Source organism: Catharus ustulatus, chromosome 3 (assembly GCF_009819885.2).
Source record: "Catharus ustulatus isolate bCatUst1 chromosome 3, bCatUst1.pri.v2, whole genome shotgun sequence".
Taxonomy (NCBI): Eukaryota; Metazoa; Chordata; class Aves; order Passeriformes; family Turdidae; genus Catharus; species Catharus ustulatus.
The window spans coordinates 19,201,782-19,216,930 of NC_046223.1; the positions used below are offsets into that span (position 1 = coordinate 19,201,782).

The window sequence follows — 15,149 nt, forward strand, 5'->3', positions numbered from 1 at the left end:
CTCCACGGGCAAAATTAAAGCAGACATGATAAATCTGTGTGTGTTTTATCATTCTGTATCTGTATATCTGTATCTATATGGCTTTACTTTTTTCACAGGCTGTGGCAAACGAGTCTGGGCTGAACTTCATATCTGTCAAAGGTCCTGAGCTGCTAAATATGGTATGTGCTAATCATGGGGGCTTATGTTATTTATGGAATTCTTGTCCAAAATGTGGAGCAAGCAAGATTCCTGATAATTACACAACTGGTACTGGTGCAGCTGAAGTTGCCTTATTTAACCTTTCCTTAAAGTTTTTAGCAGTGTTCTCCTTAAAGTTTAACAGAAGTTGTTCATGTGAAAAGAAAACAGTCAACTGTGTAGCTTAAATATTTATCTTAGTTTAAGTTACCTGGCAGGTAGAACCTTCTTGACTTGAAGTAGGGTTTCTAAGTGACCAGCTACATACATCATCACTGCTTTTCTGTAGCATGGAGATTTTAAATGTCAACAGATAAAAGTGCTGTAGTTCAAATTTTGAAGCACTGGACTTATAAGTGCTGTGATGTAACTTCAGTCCCTTTCAGAGTCAAGGGAATGTGTTGGACTGAGCAAGGTGACTCCAGCTCCCATCTGGGGAGGCCATTATCAGTAATGTAGAAGCTGAAACCCACACTCTGGATTTCATTGATTTCTTCCCAAATATTTTTATATGTCTACTTTCAAGTACTGATACACTACTTCAAGTACTGATACAGGCAGGAAATGCAGCACTTAAGCTAATGAGGAGCTCAGCTTCCTTGTGGAGTACAGAGAAAATGGTTGGCTGTGGTTCAGAGACTGTGTTAACATATAAATTGTATCAAAGCATGTTTGTTTGGAAAAAATTCAGTGTTTGCATTTACAGCTTCACAGCCCCTGTTCTTACAATTCAGCATTCAAAGTGAAATTCTGGCTGACTTTTCAGTTCTTTTACCACCAAGCTCCTGTCTTCAGGCAACAGCTCCATGAACTTCAGATGTTCATTGTGTTCACATTGCTCATTGGTTTTATGAACAGCTGAACAGCAGGGTCCTTAATTAAGACTGTATTTGTTAATTCTCATCACCAAAATGATGGCAAGTTAGAGTTATTGCCCAGAAAAAAGGAATTCTATTAAACTCTTGATGTACTGCAAATTGTCAGAAGTCAACTGGTGACAGTTCCCATGTAAATCATGATCAGTGAGGAAACGGAGATAAGAGACTGTTGTCAGAAAAAAAAAAACAGGTTAGCAAGCTGCATTTCTCCCTTCCAAAGTACCTTAAATAGTGTTTAAAACTAATGATTTTTTTTTCCAAGCAAAATCTTCATGTCTCACAGTGTTTCAATGTTGTTTTTTTCTTACTTTTTTAGTATGTTGGTGAAAGTGAACGTGCTGTACGTCAGGTGTTCCAGCGTGCCAGGAATTCAGCCCCCTGTGTTATATTCTTTGATGAAGTTGATGCCTTGTGCCCTCGGAGGTCTGACCATGAAGTGAGTCTGCCTTGAGATATCTCCACAAATAAATACTCTGTTACAGCTTTTGGAGCATTGCAGGCAACAGAAGTACCCAGAAGGGTATCTGCCAAGAAAAGCAATCTACTAGGTTTTTATTTGAGGGAAATATATTGGTTGAGTTTTATAAAGCTTAATTCTTTTTTTTTGTGTGCACATATATAAATATATAGAATAACCAGAGAAATTCAGGTTAAGCTATTGAGTTGGTTATAGGATATCACTACTATGGAATTACTATTTACCTCTCAGTAACTCACCTGCTTAAAATGTTGTTTCAGAGGTTTCATTTTTTAAGAACTCTTTTCCCTCTAAAAACTGAATCTTGAGATACTTTGTGTCTTCTTGTTGAGGTAGATATCAGAACGACCAGTACAAGTATTTATATGTACTCCTTTAAGTGAGTCCTTTAGTTTTGAGGGCAAAGAAAAGGTTTGCCACATGTTAAAATACGTGAAGAGTGTGTTGGTAGCATGAATTTGGGATGGAGACATACTAAGAGTAGGAGAGAAGGAATCCACATTGAAGCTACATTGAAAGTGTGAAAAAGAAACCTTTTCTTTGAGGGGTATTTCAGTGCAGGGAATTAGTAGTCTTTTGCCTTGAAATATTCATGCTCCCACTGTTTCTTTGATTTTGTTGACGAATTTCTCCTTCCAAAGTCAGGAGCCAGCGTGCGGGTAGTGAACCAGCTCCTCACAGAGATGGATGGGCTGCAGAATCGGCAGCAGGTTTTCATTATGGCTGCCACCAACAGGCCAGGTAAGGACCCACAAGTCAGAAACAAGAAATCATACGTCCTTTGTTCTCTTTTAACAAAATCATGTGTTCCTAAATATTGGAGTTCTGTAACTAAGCCTGTTCTGTACCAAAAATTACAGTGTCTGCTCAAAATCCAAAGCTTTTCTGATCAGTTGATCTATTCCATCTTCATGTGGTATTGTGAGATAAAACAATCTCTTTAAAATGTGTCTCACTTAGCACCTGGTACCATAGCTGTTAAAATGCTTTGAAAGACCTTTGACTGCTGTGGATTATCTCCTTGCAATGTAGAAGGAGAAAAGAGACCTAAAACGTATTTTTTTTTCTTTTTTTACTCCTTAAATTGATTTTATATCCAAAGCAGCCTTATAGTTTTCTGCTATCTGGCTTTTTTTTGCCTTAAGACATCTATCTCCTGTTAAGTCATTTTTCCACTTGCTTATCTTTTGCTTCCTGGGCTCTATATTCCACACTTGACTCTGTTAGGAAGTTACTCTCCTGTTTCTCCATGTTCTGTCCAGCTTGGATATTGACAACTGTTCTTTGCTCCCTCACTGACTATTCAGTTTTTTGGTAGCTCTTGCAATTCCAGCAGCATCTTCTCAGTTAATAAGCCAAACACTCATGTCTGCTTTACAAATACCATGTTTTACAGGCAACTTTCTGTCTGTTTTTTGGTTTGTTTTGTATTATGAAGTCTTGTGTTTTATATATAACAAGAAACTTGTCTTTCCTGAATTTGAATTCCATGTAGAAACTGTGGCAAAGGAATTTGTTGTCAATTTAGAAAGAAACAAGCATGAAGGTGTTGCACTTCCTTGGTTATGAGCATTTTCCTGAATATTGCGACTGAAATTAAATACAGGGTTACAAGTCTGCCTTGGTGAAACCATACTGGTGTGGGTACCAGCATTCTGGAAAGAACCTTTGCACCTAGAACATGTATTTGGCAAATTTCTACCTACAGTGAGACACAGTTATTTCTTACCTGCATGTATTAAGTAAGGACAAGATGCAGGATTTTGCTGGGAAATGGCTTAAAAGGAAAAATTGTAGCATAGCTCTTTTGGATATAATTTGGAAGATGAGAAAGTTTAAATACTTGATACTGCCTGTGTTCTATAAATTAAGGAAAATTTGGTCTGAAATCATCTATCGTGGGCAACTATGAGGTGAGGGACTTTTTTCCAATGGTCAAAAATTCCAAAGATTTGGAGGAAGATTTTCCTATGTCTCAAATTCTTTGCACCATGACAGACTTTCAAGCCTTCCATGTGGTAAAGTATGAGCAGTGGGGGTTTAAATCTCTACGGGTTTGACTTAAAGTGGCAGGTTTTCCTGGCATGGGCTTGCTGGTTTGAGCTAGCTAATGCAATGCAGAATAGAAAATAAGGTATGGATAGAAAATATGTATGGATCAGTTGGATGTACCAAGAGTGTCGGTGAGAGTGTCATCGAGTTGCCTTAGGAAAGAGATCTCTCCCTTAATTAGTTGTGCTATTACAAGCATTTGTCTCAAGCAGCCCTATTTGGAAGTGTTTCTCAAGGGTTTCATATCTAATTACTGACTTGTTATTATCTCTGGTAGCTTGGGCTGGGAATTCCAGGACTTCTGAATTGGGGACACATCCAGTTGTACTTCCTGCAGTGCCTGCTCAGCCAGTTGGGCACCAGGCCAATTCTTTTTTGGGCTGCTCTGTGTCACTGTTTTGAGCTAAGGATTCCTCTCATGGAGGCAGCTGAGTGCAAGCACTCCAGCAGCTTCACCAGGGCCAGGTTAGGGTGAACATTGTCAGATGTTAATTTCAAAATATAAATATTTGTGTGTGGCAGGTTTGTCCTAACTCCCTGATCTAGGTTTACACTGATTCAGTGCTTGCTTACAGGTGTGGTGTTCATACATATGTGAAATAGACACGTGCAACTGTTAATCCCTCTCTGTATAAGCCTTATATTGGATGCATTTTTACTATTTTGTGGTTGGAAACTTACTTCTGGAATTAAGGGCAGCTGGGAAGTGTGTAAGGCATGAAACCAGCAGTGTATTATTAGTGACATCAGTGAAAAAAGTGGATTTGAGGTAAAGATGCCAAATGTAAAGAAAATGCAAAGGCAGGGATAACAAATACAATTGATTTCTATTGATTGAATTTGTAGATGAACATATATCTTTCAATTTGGTGATTTTGTCTTGATAAAGATACAAGGAGTTGTTTTGCCAACATTAATAAATTGTTTTTTTTTCGACTGGAAGTTACAGTTTGGATAGGATGGATGTCTTGCTTCAGAAGGACTGTGTGTATGAATAGCATTCTGGATAGGTTTAGACCACAAATTTTTCCTGTGATATCTGCATTTGTCAGTATGAAGAAATAGAGTTTCATCAGAACAATTTCTACTGAAATTGTGTTAAAGTTGGGGAAACTGGTTTGTCTCTCCTGTAGTTTATTCACTGTTCATAGGGCTTAGGAGGAGTTCACCAAATGGAGTTTTGCTGCTGTGGTCTGAGTAGTTGAAAGGAGCACCCTGCAGGCAGAGAACAGCGAAGTCTGTGATAGTAAAGCAGTATTAACAACCTTAAGAATGCAAAGCTGAAACAGAGACCTGTAGGACAGGCATAGCTTAGACTGGCTACTATATTGAAGTACAGTAATTTCATGATTATAAGCCACACCATTTTGACTAAAATTTTGGTCCGAGCCTGAAGTGCGGCTTATAATCAGGTGTGGCTTATATATGGACAAAGAACAAAAAGTTGCTGTTTTAGTTTGGAGGACAGGTGTCTGCTGAGAAAGGCAGGAGCTTCTCTTTGAAATGGAGAATGTAAACCCCCTCCCTCCAAATTATTATAATTTTGAAATCAAGGGGCTTTCAGGCAAAAATATGGGAATTAGGAATAACAGTTCTTTTCTAGGGAAATTACAATAGAAATACAGTACTACAAAGAAACAAACTCCAAACTCTGACAAAGTCAGAATACAATCTGACACCCCATCAGGCAGGGTGTTGGCAGCAGTCCCATTAAATGGTGGCTGCATCCTCCTGCAGTGACAGATGTGATTCAGTTGGAGCAGTGCTCCTGTAGAAGGTGCAGTTTCCCTCTAAAGGTCCAGTGGTGATGTGGAGAAATCCGGTTTTCCTCTGGAGTCCAGTGGAGAAAGGGGCTCCCTTAGTGTCCCAAAACCTCTGTTTCTATCTTGGTAAGGAATGTTGGGCTCTTCCCCCTGGCTGGAGCAACTTCCAATGGGATGCAGTAATTTTATCAGTCACACAGTGGGACTCAATGGCCATTAGCAGAAAATGACTCTCTGGAGGAAGGATGGGTTGTGAAAAGATAAAGAACAATGCTCTGCCTGGTTTCAATGGATGGCCCATTAGCAGAATATCTCCCACAGAGATAAGGCTCACTGCCCCCACCCTCAACAGATGGTGATAGAATAGATACCTGTTATCACACTCTGTATTGTAACCTGCGGCTTATAATCAGGTGTGGCTTATGTATGGACAAAGAATGAAAAGTTGCTGGCACCCGGAAGTGCGGCGTATACTCAGTGCGGCTTATAATCGTGAAATTACTGTAGTTTCCGCAAACAATTGAAGTTGTGGTGCCTGTAAAGGTTTTTAAATCTTTGTAAGAGAGATTTTTCTGTCATTGTTGTGATGAGTCGAGGTGCTGCTGGGGAGGGGAGTTGTGTAATGTAAATCTAAATAATATGTGTGTCTCAGCAGAACTTCTGCAGTCTTCCACTGAGCCAGTGCTGTGAAGTGTGAGATCTCATGGTTTTTAATCCATGTTAGTATAATTTATTGGGAGAGAAAATGGCTTTTCAAGATGCTTCTTTTTTTAGAGTGATTGCATGCGTGGTAGCTCTGATAGTTGGTGGCTGGTACTGTTCATGATTGTTGTGTTTGCTGTCAGTATTGTAGCCTGAAATCATTGTGCAATGGGAAGAGCCTTCTCTCATAAGTTATTATTACTGTTGTTATTGCTATTATTATTGTTGTTATTGTGTAGGAGTGGTTGCAGTTTGGATAGCAGTGGCTCAACCACTTTTGGCATCAGGGTACATTCCTGGCACAGTTGTTCCAGTTGGTACCTGGGACAAGATGTTACTGTGAAATGGTGGTGGTTTATACCCCATGGCAGAAGACCACCAGATTCTCTTTTATATAGCCTTTAAACACTTGGAAGGCTTTAATTCCCATTTTGGCAAAAGTGTAGGCACAATAGATTGATTCCTTTGTTTATCCTCTACAATCTGCAAGTGGTAATTCCTATTCTGGCAGTGCTGAAAAAAGCCTTTGATGTGCCCTAAAAAGCAGGATATTTGCATGTTTTTTGCACTTACTCAATGACTTTGAATGTCCTCTGGAGATATTTCTTGACTCCTTCTAAATCAGCAGGGATGCAGTATTCCCAAATCAATCTAAATGCAGAATCAATGTCAGACATTGTCTGAAGAGGATTAAACTTTTAAAGCACTCAGTATCATTAGAGAGGGGTAGGGTGGGAATAGAGGCAGAAATGTCTTGTCTTGTTAGCACCTTTATGGGTCAGAATAATTATATTCTTCTTCAGCTTTCTTCCCCAAATTCCAGTGTAAACACTACACAAGTGCCAAACACTACTGTTCAATTAAATCTATAATTTCCCACAGCTACCAGTTTGAATTTCAGGATGGGATACTGCTACTTTCTACTTTTCTCTTACTTCCCCAGGCTTTGAACATTTATAAACTCCTTAGAGAAATGCTGACCAAGGCATCAGCATCATTTCCCCTGGGAGCTAGGGAACTGTGTGTAATGTGAGGAGGACAAGACAGTGATTTTAAACTGGACATAAATTATGATGATGTCTTGCTATTATCATGACCTCCTTCTTTAGCTTTCTTAAATTAATTCTTGCAAAATTCCTCTTCTGCTGTTACCTTTCAGCACAGTCCTAATTTAAGTGAGTTCTGTTTTTGTTAGCAAGTTTATTTTCATTTTTTTAAAGCTATTCACCTGAACCACATGTTTTGAAACACAATAAAAATAATCACCAGTCTTTAACAATAGTTACAGTTTGGGTTTGGGCATTGTTTATGTTTTTACCTGTTTATACATGTTGCTGAATTAAAGGCAAGATAAGATCTAAGAAAAGCACTTAATACGTGAGGCATGGAACAATTTCTTTCATGATAGTTCTAATTCACACAAATTACATTTCTGCATTTCAGCAACCCCTGACTGTTGTGTAACTTTCACAGTAACTTCAGTTGTTAAGTGCAGCGTTCACCTGGAGTCTCAGAAAACCTTTTAGGGCTTCTGAGCCTGCATTTCAGAACATCACAAATGGGAGGGCCTAGATCTTGTCTACTTCAAATATATTTTTAAAAGCTGGAGTGAGAGAGTGGCAGAAGTTTGATGGACTTAGACAACAGCTGTGATTGCTGGTATGCATGACCTTCTGCAAATGTGCTTGGCTCCTGTACAGTTGAGATAAGACATGAATAATCAAGTGGAAATGAATGTGGGACTAAGAGATTCTAAGATAGAACAATATAATGTCACTGTGTAGGAATTCATGCAGAGATACTTTCAATGGAACATAATGATTCTGTTAAAATTTGCAGTAGTTTGAAGGGCAGTGTAGCAAGCTGAAATGTGACTTAATTCTCTAGAGGTTAGTGCCTGTTTGAACCCTTAAAAACAAAGCAAGGAATAGATGTACTGTAAATATCTTCTTATGCAATTTTTATCAAATTACTTGGAAAATTATACAACTGTCTTCTAATGACAGTCAACACCACTGACCACCTCAGAAGGGCAGGAAATTATTAACTGGACATTTCTCCCAATAGAAATATATTCTGTCTTTGAGACAACTGCCTGGAAGAGGAGTGCTGTGTTTTATCACATTTCCATGCTTCGCTTTCCTTCCAGCTTGAGGGATCATAATAATGGGCTTTGAAAGAGGTATCTGCAATAACTACCTTCATTTCAATAAAATGGTAAATGTATTTAAAATGGGTTGACTTTCTTCTGTTTAGATAAGTTTTAAGATGATATGGAGAGAGTGTTATGATTTACCAGGGTGGAATGCTTTGAAATTCCTTAAAGGAGTACCTTATTCAGTTCTTTAAATGGGTATAAAGAGCATCTAAATGAGTAAGTTTGTCCAGTGAGTAAATACTAATTTTCTGGGTTATGTGACCTGAGTTTTCAAGGACTTCAGGCCCAGGTCTGAACCAGAAGAATGAAATTAGTTAATTCATAAGGAGATGGGGAGTGTAGATCTGTGTTTCAGACTTTGGTGTGGTCTTGTTGCTGTAAACCACCATTACTGCAGCTTATCTAGTTCTGTCAGTCGCGGTAACTCTTTGAATGTGATCATTTACATACAAAAAGATAAATGCAACGTCAGACCACATTGTATCTTCATATTGTTGGACAAATGGCAAGTACCGTGTTCTCAGCCTGCAAAATGGAAACAGTATTTTCCATAGCAAGCTTAATAGTTGAAAATATTATTTAATATTTTGATATTTTATTTTTGGAATGTTAGGATGGGGAAATCAGCAAGTGCCTGGTGTTGTAATGCAGGCCCTATTGAGTGTATTTTTTTGGTGTTTGTCACAGATTCTTTGAGTGAACTTTGTCATCTCTTATTAATAATGTGACAAGAAACACAGAAACAGGAAAGTGCACTTGTGTCAAAAGCAAGAAAAAGTGTCATCTGGAAGGATGCACAGATGTATAAGTAACATGCTTTTGTCTGTGCCTTCCATGGCAGGGATTCTTGTTTCATCTGGTCTGGATTAAATCAATACAAGTAATTATTATGTTTTTTCCCCCTCACCATTCTCATCACATTTGCAGTAGATGATTTTTCTTCCATAGATGCTTCTTCCCATGACTGCTGTATCCTAGGGGAAAAAAATGCTTTTGTCCAAGAAAAAGATAAGCATAACTGAGAGCAACTTGAACAAAACCATGAGCATCTTTAACAAGTGGATCAACACCATACTGTGGTAGGATCAGGTAGTTCAAGTGTTAACAGAGTTAAGCAGACATTTTCATTTGCAAAAAAGCCATAGTTTTACCTCCCTGCTACTGCTTTAGGGCTTGGGTGGTGTCTGTTTTCTTTAGAACATCTGTACAGTAAAGATTAGCAGCCTCACTTTTCCCAGTCCTTTACCTTTAATGTACAGGAAAGCAGTAGTTTGTCAGCTCTGTTTTGTCAGGAGGGCAGAGTCAATGCAGGGTGTTGGCAGCTTCACTGGGAGGCCTTGATAATTTCCAGCTTTAGACTTAGATGGAACTATCAACTGTCACTTTTGGGAGAGGCTCTTGCAGTAGCTACCTTACACATTTATATAGTTTATATACTTTAAAATAGTCTGTTATAGTGAAAGTACAGATTTCTTAATATCTTCTGTGAGTGCTTCTGTGACTTTGATATCCTACACACCACAGTAATGTGAGGAGCAGAGAGTCATAGAATCATTTAGGTTGGAAAAGACCTCAAAGATCATGGAATCCACCAGTTAACACAGCACTGCCAGGTCCACCACTAAACCATGTCCCCAAGTGCCACACCTCCAGGGATGGTGACTCCACAGAATTCCTTAGTGAAACAGAGCCATTGGGTTTAGGTAGATGGGGAAATAGGACATCAAGAAGCATTGAGAAACATCATGCAGGCAGTTTCTGCTGAAATCCAGAGAGGAACTGAGGTTTTTCCCAGGTTATATGCCCTGCCTGTATCTCTTGCAGTATTTATATCCTGACTTACTTTGTGTACGTTCAGTATGGAAGCCTGTGGTCCTAAAAGGCAGCTACACATTTCTGTTACACTTCAGCTTGAAATGGTTTTCTAGAAACATTTGTGATAATTTTTGCTTTCTTACTTCTCCACACATAATAAAATCAGAGTCTGTAGCTCTCCCTGGGAACCAAATTCTGTACTCTGCAGCTATCTTTGGTATTTTCCTGGGATTCCTGTTTTACCGTTCAGAGAACCATTACATAGTAGGAATTAAAATTACCAATAAAATTAAGTTTGCATATGGATGGCTGTGATTGGCCCTCTGTGCTTGTTATGCTTGACTTATCATTGTCCCTTTGGGTAGAGTTCCTTCCAGTGGAACAAACTGCTGATAATTAATGTGGAATTCCTCAGCAAAAACGTTCTAATTCTGTTTTGCCAAATATAGAGTTGCTTTCTTATCTGAAGAGATGAAACTGGTATTTATGAGTCATCAATGATCAGATGTGGCTTAATTGTACTGGGTGTTAGAGACTTGACAAAAATGAAACTTTTTCAGTCAGCTCCTTTAATGTCCAGAGCTTCAGTCATGGCACAAATGCTTCTTTGAGTCTTGGTACAAATATACATGTATTGCTTCTCATGTGCAGATGTTCCTAAGGGTGCATCTCATTTCTGGATTAATTCTTTTCTATTTTTCCCCTCCCTAAGATATAATTGACCCAGCTATCCTGCGTCCTGGTAGGCTGGATAAAACACTCTATGTGGGTTTGCCACCACCTGAAGATCGACTTGCTATTTTAAAGACCATCACCAAAGTAAGTATTTGGAAATACATCCTTAATCTTGAAGCGTGATGGAATGATGTAAAACAAATTTCATGTTACAAAGAATGGTAGGATCCTGTCTCATGAAACATTTTCAGATATTCCAAGAGGTCATCAGAATAATCCCTCAGCTCATCTGCTGTTAAATTTGCTCTGGAACTGCAAAGGGTTGGTGAATCTTGAGTAAAGCAAACCTGTTAAGCATAGAAGTTGCTGCCTTTTTTAGTCACAGTTTGAACAGATTTAATTAGAAGATTCCTATCTGAGTGAGTAATGGGCCTGGAAGTGTTTTGTAAGCTTTTTTGGGGGGGTTCCAGACATTGAGCAAAATGATTCACAAGCTCCATCTTCATTTGCTCAACAGTAGTTGTGACATCTAATTGGCTTTAGGATTAAAAGAAGCTTGTGATGATCGAGGTTGTAGGTTCAAGTAAATGTGAAAATGTAAAATCTGTGCCTTCATGGGTCCTCCCTGTGGTGGACAGCACAGTCTGCCACTTCAGAGACTTGGATTACAGAATTCTGTGTGAGTGTTTCTCCAAGTGTGGCACAGCAGGAATCAAGGCCTTAAGAAAGAACATAAAAAACATTATGAATTACTTGGATATCTCCTACTTTTTTTCCAGGAAATCAACAGTGATTGTTAAGACCAGGTGTTCTCTCAGACCTTTCTTTGAGCTGCAAAGCAGACAAAGTCTCTACTAAAGAGGAAAGATAGCATTATACGAAGTCTGGCAAAAATTGTTTAGTGTACTTGTAATAAAAGATAATCCAGACTTGTATAACCTAAAGTTGTGGTGAACTTGTTCCAGCCTGTTCTTCCATACCAAAATGGATGTTCAGAGGGTGACCTCTCATTACAAATTCAGGATGTTAGACTTTCCTTCATTTGTTCTGAGCATTGCTTCATGGATGAAAATAGATTAAGTATTCTCCCATTTGCTGTACACCAATTTGTTGTTTCTAAGTTTTACAGAAATAGTTCAGTTAATACTTTTTACAACCCTGTTCTTAATGCTCTAAATGAGATGTTGAGGAATTGAGTGTAACATCTGTGGATACTGTAAGGAATCATGATTTATATTTTACCAAATTTATTTTTAAAGGTAGTTAGGGGTGTAAGGGAATAGTGCAGCAGAGCTTGGTGCTTTGCTCCCTTTCTCTCACTCTCAGGTTTCCCTTGCTCACGCTCTCAGCCACACGTAGCCTCCAATACACACCAACCCACCTGGCCAGGATCAATCATGGGCAACACAGGACAAGGAACTGTAATGAGTCCACACTTTATCTTTGAGCTTCCTCTTGTCTGTCAATGACCAGCTGGTTGTTAGGGAGAGCTGTTTGCAATTTCCCGTCAGGAACCAAGTTCAGAATTGTGTTTACTGCTGTAAATCTTGGGTGAGGTTGCTGAAAAGATGAGGTCCTTGCTCCCTTCTCCTGGGGATTTTTGTGCCTAGAGTCCTATCTTCCTGTTGGGATAACACCAAGAGGAGTGGCAATGGGATGTGGAAACCCTGTTATTATCCCGCTGCCAGAATATTTTTGTCTTCTGCTGACGAATCAGCTGTGATGTGACCTTATCTGGTTATGGGCCTTCTTGACAGAAGGAGTGCATTGCACAGTGCTTGATTTCTGTGGATCCCATCACTAGTTGCCATGTTGCTTATCCTGCTTTTTTGAATACCAGATGCTTTCATGCATGCTTAATTCACTCTAGTCTGACTGTTTTGATTACTAATCCTTGTGGTGAATGAGGAGTTAAATCTTTAAAGATGTGTAGAGTTATGTGAAAGAAGAAAATTGAGTAGGAAGAGGGTGAAAATGTATTAAATTAATTTAAATACTTTATTTTTATTAGATTTCATCTGTGCATTCTAGGTGAGGAAGTGTGAAAAATTTGAGAACACATTTGCTCAAGGCCAGGGAAAACAAAATGTTTGGCGCAGAAGTGAGTGGCTACTGAATGATGGCATGCATTCCCAGAAATCTCCAATGAATACAGGCACAACATGTGGAAGCAGAATGACTGCTGAATGAAAACATGGATACTTAGAAAGGCAGCATGAGGGATAGAAAGGGACTTGTGGGGGAGAACAGGTTGTTAGGAAGACAGACAGCCTAAATGTAGGTTGACACTTCATTGTGAAAGACTTTTATTTCAGTTAATTTGTACGAATCAGTCATTCCCAATTATGAGTATTATGCAAGAGAAGCTTGTCTTCACATGTTTCAGTTACTACTGTACTTAAACATTCCTGCAAGCTCCATCAAGCTCCTCTGCTGCACAGAGCTTGGCAGCAGAGCAGGGAGAGCAAAAAATGCCCAATGTATTTGCTCCACAAAGCAATAGGTAAAACATTTCTTTTTAGCAAAGGAGGTGTCTCTCTGGCTTGCAATTTCCTGTAAGAATTACTAAAGAATCCCATATAAAATTGTATGAAGCTTCCTTGTTTTCAAATCAGGCTGCTCCTTTATATTTTTGTTGCTGTGTTATTCTGGATTTTTTCCCTTTCTAACTGTTAAAGATTCATTCAAGATTGCTTCCTTATTCTGCCTAGTCCTTGACTGTTTCACTGTCTTTTAAGTCTTCAAGTGTTTTAACTTGCCACATACTATATAATACTTTATTTTTTTCTCTTGAAGGTATTGTAGGTATGCAGTATATTAGTTCCTCTGAAGGAGTCAGAAAATAATTATGTGAATTTGTGCATTTCTGTCAGATGAGTATCTGGCAGAAATTTATCACTGTATCATAAAAGTGTTCTTTCCTGTCAAAACTCAGATATTGTTTGATCAAAGACACATCTTGAATCTCTGTACTATCATGATAATACTTTACTGCTGTCTAAGGATAACAGGAGCATCTCCAAGCTTATAGTATTTGGAAAGTTTGTTGGCTAGTTTCAAATACCATTTATTCATTTAAGACTTTTGCTGTTGGAGATGCAAAAATAATAACAAAAGAAACCACTTCTGGGATCTTTGTGGAGGAAGCAGTAATAATATGGAAAAGTAGCATCCAAAAATCTACAGTATATCTAAAGTCCTTTGAAATCTAAATGGAAAACTTCTAAGTTTGAAAAACTATATCCAGAATATAGAAGATGTACAATTAATTTAGTCTTAAAGGTGATAAGACTAAACTGACATGCCTGTTGCTTACCTGTTTGATTTCAACACCAAGTAAAACTAGAGGAAGCTCAGCTAAACCAACCTGCTGAAGCAACCAACTATTATTAAAAATAAGCCCACATATGGAACAGTGTTGGTGTTACAATGCCCTGAGGCAGGCTTGCCATCATTTCCTTAAAGAAAATCTAATCTGTGGGTGGCAACTTAAAATTTAACATTGTTTAATATTTTCTAATGGTTTTAAGGCTGATTGTCCTTCTTGCCAGTTTAAGATTTAAAACATTTGTATTTGTGGATATTGCAGGAAACCTGTCAGACCCCTATATGACTCCTGATTAATGAAGCTTAATCACTTCAGGGATGGCAGATGTAATAAAAAATTTTTTTAAAAAGTTTTCTTACCTTCTCATTTTCCTTACCTCAACTTCTTCAGGATGGCACCCGGCCTCCCCTAGAGAGTGATGTGAGCCTGGAGGAAATTGCTTACAGTCAGCACTGTGATTGTTTCACGTGAGTATCTTCCAGTTTTGACTCTCATACTTAATGTGCAGTGCCAGCAGTCTTTGATGCATGATCAGCTGTGTTTTGCTCGTATTATTTAGAGTGTTTCTTAATTTTATAAACCTTTTCCCTTAGGATATTTTTCTTGCTTTCCCTCAGGCTTTTTTCCATTAAGTTGGTGGGAATATATGCATGCTAAAGTCTTCTTCATCTGGAATAGTCTTCACATTGCAAATACAGAACAGTGGAAGCCTTTTGGTTTTCTTTAGCTTTATTTTATAATTCTTGCATCATCTGAAGACCAAAGAGCCCTCTTTAAGTTGTGGGCCCGTACGTGGTGATGAAAGCAAATTGGTTAAACTGCCATAACCAACTTGTTGTGTCACAGAGCTGAGAGCAATCCGTTTGACAAAGTAATGAGGGCCCATTTCAGCTTGTGCTTTGGGAATAGCAAGGTGTGGCTTCAGGGAAAGCTTGATGGCCTTACCTGTCAGAATTACTGGCAGTTATGGTCCATAAAATTTACAAAGCTTTAAGCTATTCAATAATTTAGTAGTACTCAGTGTTTTTATGGAGTTCACAAAAGATAAAGTTTATGACATGCTGCTTGCCACAGTATTACTTGGAAAAGATGAGTAATTTATCTTTCTACACCTTTCACT

General features: G+C 38.5%; 1 protein-coding gene across 1 annotated transcript in view; it reads left to right on the plus strand.

Annotated features, from left to right (window-relative positions):
• Positions 1-15,149, plus strand: part of NVL (nuclear VCP like) — a 38,245-nt gene that overhangs the window by 16,208 nt on the left and 6,888 nt on the right. The window contains exons 16-20 of the mRNA XM_033053943.2: positions 99-161; positions 1,375-1,494; positions 2,178-2,277; positions 10,739-10,845; positions 14,420-14,496. Of these exons, the coding sequence (XP_032909834.1) occupies positions 99-161; positions 1,375-1,494; positions 2,178-2,277; positions 10,739-10,845; positions 14,420-14,496 (467 nt within the window). The remainder of the gene's footprint in view (positions 1-98; positions 162-1,374; positions 1,495-2,177; positions 2,278-10,738; positions 10,846-14,419; positions 14,497-15,149) is intronic.